We start from the raw sequence: 13,661 nt of genomic DNA on the forward strand, positions 1-13,661 counted from the left end.
AAGCCCAGGGTTTACTCCAGGAGCGTGGCTTCTCCATTAATCACAGTCTGGGAATATTTTGGACTGCACTGAATTAAAACGCGTTCTTTCCTTTCTAAATCTCACTTGCTATTATAAGGTTAAGGCTTTTCTAAAAGTCAGAAAGTATTAGTCTGGCTGATGCTTCACAATCACGAGATGGGGATGATTAGGAAAAGTCAGTCTGCCAGTCGGCATGCTTTTTGACTTGTAATCAGGTTGATAAGCAATTATTATTATTTTTTTTTCTTAAACAATTGTAGTTTGTGTACTTTTGGTAATATCTGGACATTCTTGAGGGGATCTTAGTGGGGTTTGTTACAGTATGAGCAGCAGTTGCATGAGTCATAAACTGTTGTCAGTTGGCACGTAAGCTTCATCGAAGTCCGAGGAGTAGGATTAGTTTATACCTGCTGACATCCTGGTTCGGTGTTTCGAAGGTTGTACTCAAACTTGGTTTGGCTAAAAATAAGTACGCTGCTTTCTCGTATTTGCTTTTTAAAATCATGTGTTTGAATTGCATAAATCTCATCAAGTTACTTTCATTTATAGTTAAATTATGCAGAAACAAGACTGAGTCAATTGGAAGACTGTCATTGTGAGAAGACTTGTCAAGTAAATGGATTGATCTATAGAGACAAAGACTCTTGGGTTGAAGATGATCACTGCAGGAATTGCACATGCAAAGTAAGAATATCTAAAGAGTTTAAGGAGTAGGACCTAGTTAAAATGCAAAAATGGCCCTTGAATACATAACATAAACTCTTGAGAAGTATGTTTTTAGTGTGCATCTAGAGGCAGTATGAACAATAGGGAGGGAAATGGTGAAATAAATAAATGAAAATTTGACATTGCTTGTGTGCAAGCTTCGTAAATAAGATCTGCTTCCCTTTGAGAATGCTTTTTTATTTGTTCTAATTATACCTGTGAGGACTTTATGGTTTTGGGGTGAAAGCATGGCATTGTCTGTGTTTAGTTTGGAAGTGCTTTCTCTGCAGTAGTTTTTTCAAAAAGGAAGCATTATCTTCATAGTATTCGTAGGTACTTGATTGCATCTTGCGTGGCAACAACATGCAGATTCTGGTTTCAGTGTTTATCGCTCTGAAAAAATGAGGAGCAGAAGAGAATTAGTATGTAAATCTTGTCTTGTTGAAATTATTTGATAAATATCTGAGGAGAGCCTTTGTTTGCTCAAGAAAATAGAAAACTGATTGTTAAAAATCTCAAAGATGATTGGGACAGCCTAGAGAAAGTGGTGCTTCTGTTCTTGTAAAGATGGGCCTGTGTTTTCCACTTAATGCACTTCGCTCAGGGAAAGTGAGGTAAAACCAGTAATATGTACCAAAATGGGGTGGTTGACTTTCAGATGCGTTTCGATTCAAGTGTGTAGGTGGATAGGATTGAATTTGTTGCTGCAGGATAGGTCTGTCATCCACAACGCTATTTTCATTTGCTTAGTTTTCTGTCTTCTGTGTTTTGTATAAAATGCTCAACAGTTGTAGTTGAATTTTGTCTTAAAAACCTTTGCTTAGAGCGGAGTTGTGGAGTGCCGAAGGATGTCCTGCCCGCCTCTCGATTGTCCTCCTGATGCTCTGCCAGTGCATGTGGAAAGCCAGTGCTGCAAAACGTGCAAGGGTAAGTACGTCACGCGGAGCTTTTAGTTTCACTCTCTAAGCAGAGTTAAACCCGTTCCGAAAGCAGGCGCATTTTATAAAGACTTTCCTGGGTAATTCGGGTAACGTGAGTCACAGTGGCAAACTTGATTTCAGAAGAAAATAAGTAATAGCGGAGAAATGAACATTCCGAATTTCTAAGATTCTCTTTTTGCCTATTGTCAGTGTAAAATTATTCATCTACTTGTTTGGGGCTGGGAAGCTTGTGTCTCCTGTTGATGCTGAGGAGCATCAAGCCTATGGTCTGAACTTTCTGTAGCGATCAGTAATAAACCGAGCTGTTTATCTTTTTGCCTACCTTTTATTTCGGGTTCGAAACTTGTCCTTTGAAATAAACACGACAGAATTTCAGACCCTGGGTTACTGTCACTGTGTGGAGGGATAGTTTGCTGTAATTAGTTTCAAAATAAATTCATGAGAAGAAAGAAAAGGTAAATTTTGTGATCAGTGTTATTGTCAGCTTTCAGTGCCTTCTGTAAATGAAAGCTGTAGCTTTCCTGGAAGGAATATTCAATGTTTGTTGCCGTAGTAGTAGTACAAGGGACAAAGACATTTTATATATGGAAATTTTAGCTGAATACTGATGCCAGTTTTACCTTAAGAAGCACAAATTATCTTATGCCCCCTCTGTTCTTGAAGACTGGTAAACTTCACCATGAGTTTTTCAATAATTCATTAAGCCAAGGATGTTGAATTATTTTAAGATTTATTAGGAAATTTTATTTTTAGCATTCTGTCACCTTCAGTCACCGAATTCCTTAGTCCCATGCACAAACGTCCTTTACCCGTGATCTCGCACCCGTTCTTGTTTACTCATATCGTCTCATTTCTCTCAGCTATACATCGGCATGAGTATTCAGCTCACTGGAAGATGCTTATGAACAGAGTACTTGGGTGGTAAAGCGGCTATGCTGGCCTGTATTTTTTTGTCTCAAAATATTTTGATTTGTAACGTTGAGAGCCTAGAAAGTTCTTTCGTGAAACTGGCTGCTGCTCTTAACACGCCTTTGCCGACGTGCGTGTATGCACAACGCTCAAAATCCGACACAAAGCAATTGCAAGGCACAACCGTGCAGGTTCAACGTAAATCCCCATAAGTAAACTGTCTTCCCGTTGTTTGTAATGGAAAGATGAACAGTCAAACTTGCCTTTTGTCGGTGATTGGCACAAACTTGACTCGTTATTCTGACAAGAACTCAGCATGTCAGTCAATGGGAAGAGATGTATGGAAGTTGATTGAAATTGATTGTAAATGCCAGCTCCTTGACAGAATGATGTGCTAGGGCCACAGTCAGTCATTTTTGGGTAGATAGCAGTAATTGCTGGGGCTTTCCGAAGAGCTGCACTGCAGGTGTTAATTTCCCCGTGCTTTTCCTATTTAGCTCTGATAGAATCATCAGCTGTGATTTGCTGTCTCTAGGGATTATTGGATGGCTGGATTATCGAACAGTGTCCGGTCTTAGCTGAGGGTTAACGAACAAAGTAGCTCTAATGTCTCATATGTTAAGGGTTTTAAAAATTGAGGCGGTTCTGCTTTGATCCCTGCCATCTTGTGTTAGCCTTCCAACTAATATTTGACAAAAGACTATAATTTTGTGTAAAATCTCATCATTTTTCCGAGTTGTGCATTGACTTGCTTTCTAGTGCCCATTCTTTTCTTACAAGCAGTCATGTCAGGAGAATAGACAGAAAGGAAAAGGAAATTTCTCTAATTCTTCTCCTAAAAATAGTTACCGGGATTCCTAATTTTAAACAAAGCTTCCCGACGTGAAGTTTTCTTCCTAAGTGAGATCACAACAGCTCAGGCATGAAAACTAGGGCAGCTTTAGAAAAATGAAGAAAACTAGGATACTGCAAGGAAGAAGCCTGTTTTTTAAATGCATTGTTGATGATGGAAACAGTTGTTCTGAAAATCTTGCGTGTTGTTGTTTGTTTTTTTTTTTTTTTCGTAAAAAGAAACAAGCATTTTCAAGAGTGTAGGTTTAAACTACAAGTCCTTAGAAGCAACGTTACACCTGAAAATTCACGAAAATTGATCTAGCAGTCCTTTATGTTTAAAATTTAGGTGTTAAACTGGCTCTGGCAGTTGCTGCTGCGGAACACTCCTATTGGTATGGCCCACAAGGGGTACACGCACGCACCTCTAAGTGCTTGGTTCCCTTGCCTTGCTATTCAGGAGAGAAATTGTGGTAAAACAGCTACCAGACGGTCTGTGACTTCTTTTTTTAAGAACCAAGCACTTTGAACGCTTTCGCTGTGCATGTGCCTTGACACAGGAAACTTTTAAAGCTTTCTTCGAATTGCGATGTAGGATTCGTAGCTTTTAGCTCTGCTTTCAGTGTCGTAGGTCAGACTGTTACTGGTCAAGTGCAGAGAGAGCTGAAACACCACAACAAAAAGTTGTTTTATCCGTGTTTTGCATTGATCTTGTTAGTAATGTAGAGTGCCTTTAGGATGCATACTTGATTTGTTCAAGATCACAGTAGTCCAACTGTTCTCTTTAGTTAAAAGATTGTCCATCCGCCTCTGGAATTGAAATTTAGACAGCTCGTTCCGAGAAGACTGCGATAGGTATGGTAATACTTGACTGAGCTGTATGCTACGGTGGCCTTGCTGGAGGTTATCTTCTTCAGGGTGGCAGTAGTCCTAAGCTAAGCTAGTTGTCTCTGTCTTGAAATGAATGAGAAGTGCTCTCGTGTGTTGTGAAGCTGGTTACCTTTAGCAGAAGGGGCAAAATTTCGGACAGGAGTTGTTTACTAGGAGCTTTCCGTTTCCTGGGAAATCTCCTTATTTCATGTGTGTTTTGAGAATATTTTTCTGAAATAGATTTTTACAGTTGGTTGATTCAGTAGTCATTTTTAGCATCTAATCCGTTTTTGCAGTGTTCAGGCAAACTAAAGAGTACACCTTTGTGCCCACAAAAAATTTGAAGGTTTAATTGAAATCTCTGCTTATATTGTTCGCTTGATGAACAGTACACTAATAAATGTCTCTAGTTCTTGAGGTGAGTCATGAAGACCTCTAGAAACACAAATGCTGTAGCTAATATACAGAATGTCAGTAATGAAAATATTTTCCATCGAGTACTAATGAATTTGGTTCAGTACGTATGTCTTAAGTTCTTATTCCTCCTCTTTAGTTTAGGTAAAGGTGCTATTTGCTCTTAAAATGAATTTATTGTTAGCTACTTTGGTTGTGACTATGTATAATACTGACTTCTGATGAAAGCAAAATGCCTCATATTTTTAAGGTATCCATATTTTTTTTTTTGGTTTATGTGAATTTACTTTTTGTGTTATGCCTTGCATTTGTTTCCTGATTAAATACTGATTTAATGTATTAATTTTTCATCTTCTGCCTTCTCTCAAATTACAGCGAAGTGTATCTATGGAGGCAAAGTGCTCGCAGAAGGTCAACGAGTATTAAGCAAGAGCTGCAGGGAATGTCGAGTAAGTTTCTGTTGTATAAACTTTTCCTGATTTTAAATGTATGTGTGGTGTTCAAAAGTGACAGTGATAAGTTAGTGCATTACTTCAGGCGTCCTTCATGCAAATGTGATATCTGTTGTCTTAAAGGGAGATCTTGAAGACAGTGAAAGCCACAAATACGAAAACAAGGCAGGAATATGACCCTTGCAGGGTAATACAAAAATAAGGCAAAATGACTCGGAGGGATGTTTTCTTTTTTTCTCTCTGCTTTCATGAGCTCTAGAAAAAGGCCACGGCATCTTGAGCCACTTACCAATTTCAGCCAAATTGCTAAAATTTGAAGTAACCTGGCTTTTATTGTTTGAGTTACTCTAGATTTACCCTAGTATCATTTCGACTATGCGTAGCCCCGCTAATAATTGAGATAAATTACGAAGTACTGGACTGGACCAGGGTCTTTCTGGGCAAGTTCCTAACACTTTGTCAACTATAGTCAGTATTTGAGAGCACAGGTAAATGGAGGCTGTGTTTGATAGGAACGTTGAGGGAGCGTTAGTGAATATGAGCGCCGCATGGTGTGCAAGTGTGGCAGAAAGCCGTTGTTGTCGAGATTAGCCTTAGAAAAAGAAGAGAGTTGTAGTAGACGATTATAAAAGACCCCTTGCTCTGCTGAGACATGTATTTGTTGTGAGTATGCCTGTGCTTTAAATATGATTTATCACTTCACAAAGGCACAGCTATTTTAAACACGTTTGCTCTCGCATGTAATTTTCAAGTGTTTTTGTTTTTACATCTTGTTGAGTTCGTAGAGGGGGAAGGGTGATAAACGGGAGGCTTACAAATGTTATTGACAGATCAGTATGCTAGAACAATTATGAAAAACATTTGGAAAAGATTACAATGATCTGGTTATTGTTGTGCTCGTAGCTGAGTGTACAGAGTAGCAATTTTATGTTCACTAATGGAAATGGACAATAACTGGTTGCAGATGTTGTGAAAGCAGCTTGTTACGCAGAATTACTTGGCTGTTGTTAGCGTTTAGCTGTATAGGGGTGCTCAACATTGTATATACAAATACGTGGGCAAGGTCGTTGCCTTGAAGACAGACTAAGGTGCCTGTTATTTATAATATGACATAGAACGTTTATTTGGGAGGGAAAGTGCCTATGTGAAATAAGGTGAAAACAGGAGGATTTTCACATTAAAGTGAAACCAGAGAGAGCGATCTGAATTATGGCAGTGGAACTTGTCTGTGCTATAAATAAGAGCCTTATATTCATCGTTAGGAGTACGATAATACATTCACAAAGATTAAAAGCAAATACTGACCATCAAATATCTGTCATATTAGAAATGACTAAAATAATAATGAAAAGAGCTTTTGCATTTTACTTCTTGTTAAGGGAAAATGGTATGGCAATGCGAATTGCAGTAATATTGCAGTTTATATTATTTACATCTTAATGGAGAGTATTGAAAAGTACTTGAAACAGCGTATGTGAATGCAGTATCGTGGGGAAAAAAAAAAAGTCCATGGTGCAAACACAAAAAAAAGGTATTTCCACAGCTGTGTTTCAAGAAGACAATGAACCTCCCTGGCAAAACTTGTCATTCTGACTTGGGAGAGTTTTTATGTGGGTGCTTACCTCTGCTTCTGTGAGATGATGTGTCTCCAGATAGGAAGTTCACTCAGTGTGTCTTCAGCATGACCTCTTAAAAGGTGTAAGCAAAACACCTACTTACTTACTGCCTCAATTAGGAATGCTTACTAGATGAATGATGAATGGTGACAAGTCAAATTGTGATGGTGGTCATCTTTTTCTATCCAATGCGAGCCTAGCGGTGGACAAAGTGTAGTACGAACAAATGAAAGGCTTTGTACTAGGGGAAGGACAATAAAAAATGTAATATGATTTAATTTTCTAGACTTGAAAAACAGACATCCAGTTTGAAAAGCTGTTGATCCGTAAAGGAATACAATAGAGAGTACACATGAACTGTCAATTTATTAGTGTTGGTAAAGATGACTTAAAAATCTTGGGGAGCAGCTCTTGTGTCTGTAAAGGAGGATGTATTTGTAGGTAGAGTAATGTCAAAAAGATGAAGTTGAAATGTCACATTTCAATTTTTATTTGAAGATAGTTATTTTATTCTTTGCATAGCTACAGATCCAGGCATAAGAGGCTTTTATCTTTTATATTTTTTTAATCTAACAAAAATAATAATACTGATGGATCCAGATAGAGCAATGATTTTCTTTATCAGGCTGTGAGCAGGTTTTCTTTTTTTATTTCTGAAAACTAATCCAGACTAAAAATGTATTTATGATGCACATCCTCTTAACCATGAGCGCAGATGTTACTGATGGACAGCCATTCTCAGCTGGAATCCTGCCCACAAACACTCTCTAGACTAATCTACAATGGCAAAATGACAAAACTAAGTGCACTGGTGTTTCTAAGAATCGCAGAATGGTTCCGGTTGGAAGGGGCCTCTGGAGGCCATCTTGTCCAACTCCCCTGCTTGAGCAGGGCCACTTAGAGCCAGTTGCTCAGGACCATGTCCAGATGGCTTTTGAACGTCTCCAAGGATGGAGACTCCACAGTCTCTCCGGGCAACCTGTGCCAGTGCTGAAAAAATGTTTCCTGATGTTCAGACAGAACCTCCTGTGTTTCAGTTTGTGCCCATTGTTTCCGGTCCTATCACTGAGACCCACCGAAAAGAGCCTGGCTCCGTCCTCTTTGCACCCTCCCTTTAGGTATTTATATGTATTGGTAAGGTCTCCCCAGAGCCTTCTCTTCTCTAGGCGAAACAGTCCCAGCTCTTTCAGCCTTTCCTCATATGTGACGTGCTCCAGTCCCTTACTTGTCCTCGTGGCCCTTGGCTGGTCTCTCTCCAGTTGTTCCATCTCTCTTGTACTGGGGAGGAGAGAACTGGACCCCATGCTCCAGGTGTGGCCTCACCAGCGCTGAGCAGAGGGGAAGGGTCATCTCCCTTGACCTGCTGGCAATACTTTGCCTAATGCAGCCGGAGTTACCATTAGCTTTTTTTTTGCCACACGAACACATGGCTGGCTCATGTTCAACTTGGTGTCTCGTCAGGACCCTCAGGTCCTTTTCTGCAAAACTGCTTTCTAGCAGGGTGACCCCATCAGGCACTGACGCATGGGGTTGTTCCTCCCCAGGTGCAGGACTTTGAGCTTCTCCTTCTTAAACATCTTGAGGTTCCTGTTGGCCCATTTCTCCAGCCTGTTGAAGTCCTCTAAAAATGCAACTGCGTTCGTGCTTTAGAAAACTGCACCTTTCTGCATAAATAAGTGGGGTTTTTTGGCTCGTGGGTTTCACCAATGTGGTGCCGTAGCTCCTTTGAAGTCAATGGAAAGAATTCTATAACTTTTGTTGGATTGGGACTTGACTGCTTATCAGCTGACTTCTGGGTTAATGCCTGTGAGTGACATAATGCCTCTTCACAAGTGGACGATGTGTTTGACAGCAAAGGGTATAAGAATAAATTCCTCTTCATTAATGAGGGGAGCAGGCAGGCAGAGCGTGCCATACAAATACTAGAAAGATGGACAGGGCTCTACTGACTTTCAGGAAGCTGGACTAATAAGTTTGTCGTAAAGATAAGGAACAATGGGGTTCTTAGAGTGACAGCTAAGGACGCTATTTAGAACTTTCTCCTGAAAGGCTGATCAACAACAGCTAAAATGAGGGGGGGAAAAAACCAACCCCAAACAATAACAAAAGCCCAAAATAACCTTATCTGAAATCTTGCTATTATTTTCCAAAGCAGGCCATCTGAGACGAGCTGTTTGTGGTTCAGTTTTTCACTGCCTGTCACTGATTAGGCTTATAGCCAATTCCTTTTTATGTACTTACCTTTGTAATTACAAGAAATTTAATTATCTTGTTGTAAATGTTTGACTCCAGATCCCGTTCTTTGTGGATTGTATGTCACAGTGGGAGCTTGACCTATTTATTCCAGAAGAATGTCTTTCTGACATTTATTTCTGTCCAGATCCTATGACTACATATGTGAATTGAGTATTAAAAAGTTAGTAATTTTTCTAAGGCTGCCTGAAGCAATAATTCTGAAGTGTGAACTATTCTCACTTATCTCGGTGGATAAAATCTGAAATCTAATGATGATAATTCTTGTAATTGAATCTGTACTAGTTTATAACAAATTGACTTTAATCCAAAGAACACTCAACATGGAAACATTTTAATTGTTTTAAAGCTTAATTAGAAATATGTTCGATTTGTTTTCCCAAGATGCAAATTCTGCAGAAAAGGGAAAACTTTAGGGAAACAAAAATCTTATTCTCATTAAATTAATGGAATTCTCAATTTGTGGGTTTTTTAATTTCCTTATGATTCACTAAAGAAGGCATGAGCTTGGATTGAATTTGTCTTTAGCTTTTTGACCCATCCTGATCACTGGTTTGACTTTCATGCAGTTTCTTGATTTCTTGCCATCTTTTTGAACAGATTTATTGTCAGTCAAAGCTTTTTGTCCATATGTTGACATACCGTACCCTTTCTGCTGCAGTTGTCTTGTCTGAACTTGAATAAGCGATGAGTTATAGCCAGAGCTTTTCCAGCTGGTAGTTTGATAACATGATAGTAAGTGACGGCTCAGTGTGTCTGGTTCTTTTATCACCTTTTGCTGCTGTAGTTGCACAGGCAACCGTGGGGGATTCCTCCCTTTCACTTACGGAAGTGAGATCAGAAGGAGACCTAATACCTCCATTAACTTCACTGTTCTTGTGGGGGCACTTGCTTCAATGATGCATGCTCTATGTGATACTGTAGGGAGCTGCTTTTTTTTTAAAGAAAAGAAAAGAAAAGAAAGAAAACCTCATGTCTGTGGTTTATTTTATTTTATTTTTTGTGACAGCAGCTGATGCAACTTGCCAGTAAAGACAATTGGGAAGTCAGAAAAAAGGCTTAGCCCTGCTTAGCCTTAAGATTGCAATCTCAAGGGCAGTGACTAGCCCTGATTGTAGAGCAGTCAGTTTGCACTCCCTAGGTCTGCTGCGCTTCGGAATTGTGAGTCCTGCCGGCTGCCGGGCACCTTGTGCATCATTTGCACCTTGTAGACTCTGCAGGTGTTTCTGTGTATGTGACTGCGCAGGGCAGCTTGATGCTGTCGCAGCTAATTCTGGAGCCTCAAACAACATAGCCGAATCAGTGTGGCCCGGCTGGTGAGGCCGATTGCCGGCAAAGAGTTTTACCCGTACTGGTTCTAGCACCCGAACTAATCTTTTGGCATGGTGTGGTACAGGGTCTTGTAGGTATGAAAGCAATCTTCTGGCTAACAAGAGTGTCTCTATAGAGGGGTGTTTCATCGCACAGGGTAGACACATAGGTATTGCCAATATGCTCTGTACAAAGTCACCCATTTGATCCCTCAGATTATGAGAATGGTGGCTTTAATAACATATTTTGTCATCTTTTTTGGTATTAGTTTTCCTCTGCTTTCCTATCCCTAGATGTGTTTGGATTGCATCATTTAAACTTTTCTCTGCAATTACGATAGCTAGAAAATGTGATTTATTTCTTTGAAGAAAGCAGAAATTCTCATTCCATCTTTTCATTCCACCACCTGCCACCAGGCATCATGAAAAATATTTTTGGGAGGAGTAGGGACTAGGTTCATATTAAAGAGCTGTGTTGACAATATAGCAGGCTGCCTGCTTGCTAGTGGAGTTTCACAACCCTTTGGAAAAAGGGATTACTCAGGTGTGGACAGTCCTGTGGGATAGTTATTGTAGCTCCTACTGAGCAAAAATCCTGATTGTTAATCTCTGCTCCGCTTGCCAGTTCGCAGTGACGGTATAGCTGCAGAAAGGATGCTGAAGAAGTAAATTATGGTATGGGGAAGGCTGGAGGGGGATAAGGGAAAAGAGGAGGCTCTTTTGGGACAAGATGATAAGAAACAACTAACTGAAGAGCAGGACAGCTGTTTGGTCATGGTGAAGCTGATTTCCTGGATGGGAAGACGAAGGAGTAAAAATTTGATGTAAAATCTCCCCAGAAAGGCCCTGTCTCTTATTTTAGAAAATTTCTACCAGCAACTACACCTCCTATGCACAGTCTTACTCTAAATCTAGCAGAAATCAAAATCGTAGAAATATTTTGACCTTGATTTACATTTTATACAGCGATTTCTATACGGATACCTCAAGATGGGATTTCTGCTTTGCTATACCTTTGAAGGACCTAATTTTTGGAAATTAGGTGATCAGTAATTCTAGAGACCAGACCCTTTTAATTGGACACATCAGAGCAACACACGACATCTGAAATTGTTGGCCTTCAATCTGCTGTATGTGCTCGAGTTGAATAACTTATCTGTGAGTTCTGTAGGATATGTAAGAGGAGTAAAAGTCAGACTTGCACAAAGCAGGAAGACAGTCTTTAACAAAAACCTGGAGTGAAATTCTTTAATTCCTTCAAACGCTTGGAAGGAAAGTAACTGTACTTGGAGACAATGTATTTGGAAAAAAACCTGCTATAGAATTTTGAGCTTAAGTGCCTTTTTTTTAAAATTTATTTTCCTTCGACTCTGTGTGTAGAAATGTCCAAGTAGATTACATTTGACTCAATGTTATGGCGTAAAGAATGAATTTAACTTGCTGCCTGCTAGTTGATCAGTGTTCTTGCTAGAGATTACTAGAGTTATAGATTGAAAATTATGTGATCCTTGCCGTTGCACATTTTCATCAATGTAACTTTAAAAAATATTGTTTATTTTCAGAATGGAGTATTAGTAAAGGTAACGGAGACTTGTCCGCCATTGAACTGCTCAGAAAAAGATCACGTTCTTCCAGAGAATCAGTGTTGCAGTGTTTGTAGAGGTAAGTCAGAGACTATGCGTGCTTGGATGGAATATAAGTTGCTGATTCAACAGGGGGATACACTGGAAGGAACTTTTTAATGAGATACTAGGTATACCTCTATACACCTGAGTCCATAATTAGCCTTCACATAAAACCGGTCTTTGATATTCCTTTGGGTAGAAGACTTAGCAGATACAAAGCTGTAATTGCTCTGAATTAGGGAGGGGAGGGAGAAAGGGAAGAGTTAGGGGAGAAAGGGCCCAGTATCTCTTAAGAATTCCCATTAGGAAGAAGTTATGTTTGAAAAAGAGATGTTTTACGTTGCTTAAACTTGCAACTGCACTGAACATGCGGGGGTTTGGAAACGGTTTTTTAAGCTCTCTACTTTAAAATTACAATAATAGTAACGTTAAGATTCCAGTTTGCTGGATATTTTGAGGTTGATCTAGATCTGAGCGCTCTGGGGACTAATTTATTAATTAAGCTGGACAGGTACAGAATAAAAATGAAAAAATAGCCCTCGGCCCCAGAACCCCATTTTTCCTCCTTCCAGTGGGGTGTTGAGATGCAGCTTCCTCTTGCTTCTTCCCTTTCAGCCCCAGCCCTAGGGAATCCTGGTTGCGTGCTGGACCGGACTGAACAAGCAATAGCTAAAATCTTAGTTGAGGAAATGCCCTTAAATGAGGAAAATGCAGGTATCGCAAGGCTAGAGAGCTCGAACAAGCTTTCTTCAAGTGTGATGTAATCAGTGAGGTGTTGGGTGAAAGGCGTTAGAATAATCGTTCGCTGCGTACGTCTGTATTGTACCTCTGCTCCACACCTCTCCCTGGGAGCAGAGTCTCAGCTGAGCTGAAGGGGAACCTGGTCTCTCAGAGCAGCGTTTGCGTGTCCGCCTTCAGTGATGCGCCTCAGAAATTTCAAGCGAGAGCCATGCCAAATAAGCATCAGACATTTCCAAGCTTAGATGGTTTTCGGGGCCTGCAGGCCTGCTTTTCTTGCCCGTATGTAAAATCCTCTGGTGTCGTCGTAGAGGCCGATGAAGGGGCTCTGAATCTCTCCCTTAGCCAGTAGATATTAATTAATAAATACACAAAGTTAAACATTTACTAAGGCCTTGAACTTGCAATTGTACGCACGCGGTTGCAGGGACCTGCACGTTTGAGACTGCTCGCTGGGTCGTGGTCTAAGAATACACACATGAATTTTCTAAGCAGTTTCTAGAAACATCTAACTATTTAAGCAAGCAGTAAATGTTGCTTCTTTGTCCCTCAGAGGGTTCAGTGTCTTAATGATACTTCTTAACAGATGGCCCAGTTTGATGTAGTGCGGTACGGAAAAAATGATCGTCATTACTTAAAAGCATTAGAAATCTGAAAGCTTCAAAGTTGATGGGAGAAAAGTTCTCTAATTATTCAGTTCTATATTATTGTTAAGGATAGGTACTCTTTTTAGATATTCATCCCCAAACTGTTTTTATTATTTATAAAATAGCGTGAATATGTATACTTACGTGGTGGTCTCCAGAAGCAAAGGAGGGAATCGTACTTTCGTTTCCTATGAATTCTGATACGTGGTGCTATCAAATTGATACATTAAACTTCCACTTTAGTTCTGCATTAGCTGACTGCTAAAACAGTACCGCCTCCTTTTGTATTTCAACTTCGCTTTTTAAAATTCTTTTGAAAATTACGCTTA

The 13,661-nt window shown here is 39.8% G+C and overlaps 1 protein-coding gene across 1 annotated transcript in view; it reads left to right on the forward strand.

The window, feature by feature from the left end:
- The window catches only part of NELL1 (neural EGFL like 1), a gene marked incomplete at its 5' end in the record, with an annotated part of 294,771 nt that overhangs the window by 72,510 nt on the left and 208,600 nt on the right, over positions 1-13,661 (forward strand). Inside the window, 4 exons of the mRNA XM_082485407.1 lie at positions 571-705; positions 1,551-1,653; positions 5,067-5,140; positions 11,885-11,984. Coding sequence (XP_082341533.1) covers positions 571-705; positions 1,551-1,653; positions 5,067-5,140; positions 11,885-11,984 — 412 coding nt within the window. The remainder of the gene's footprint in view (positions 1-570; positions 706-1,550; positions 1,654-5,066; positions 5,141-11,884; positions 11,985-13,661) is intronic.

The sequence above is a fragment of the Vanellus vanellus genome, assembly GCF_965231255.1.
Source record: "Vanellus vanellus genome assembly, chromosome: 6".
Classification (NCBI taxonomy): Eukaryota; Metazoa; Chordata; class Aves; order Charadriiformes; family Charadriidae; genus Vanellus; species Vanellus vanellus.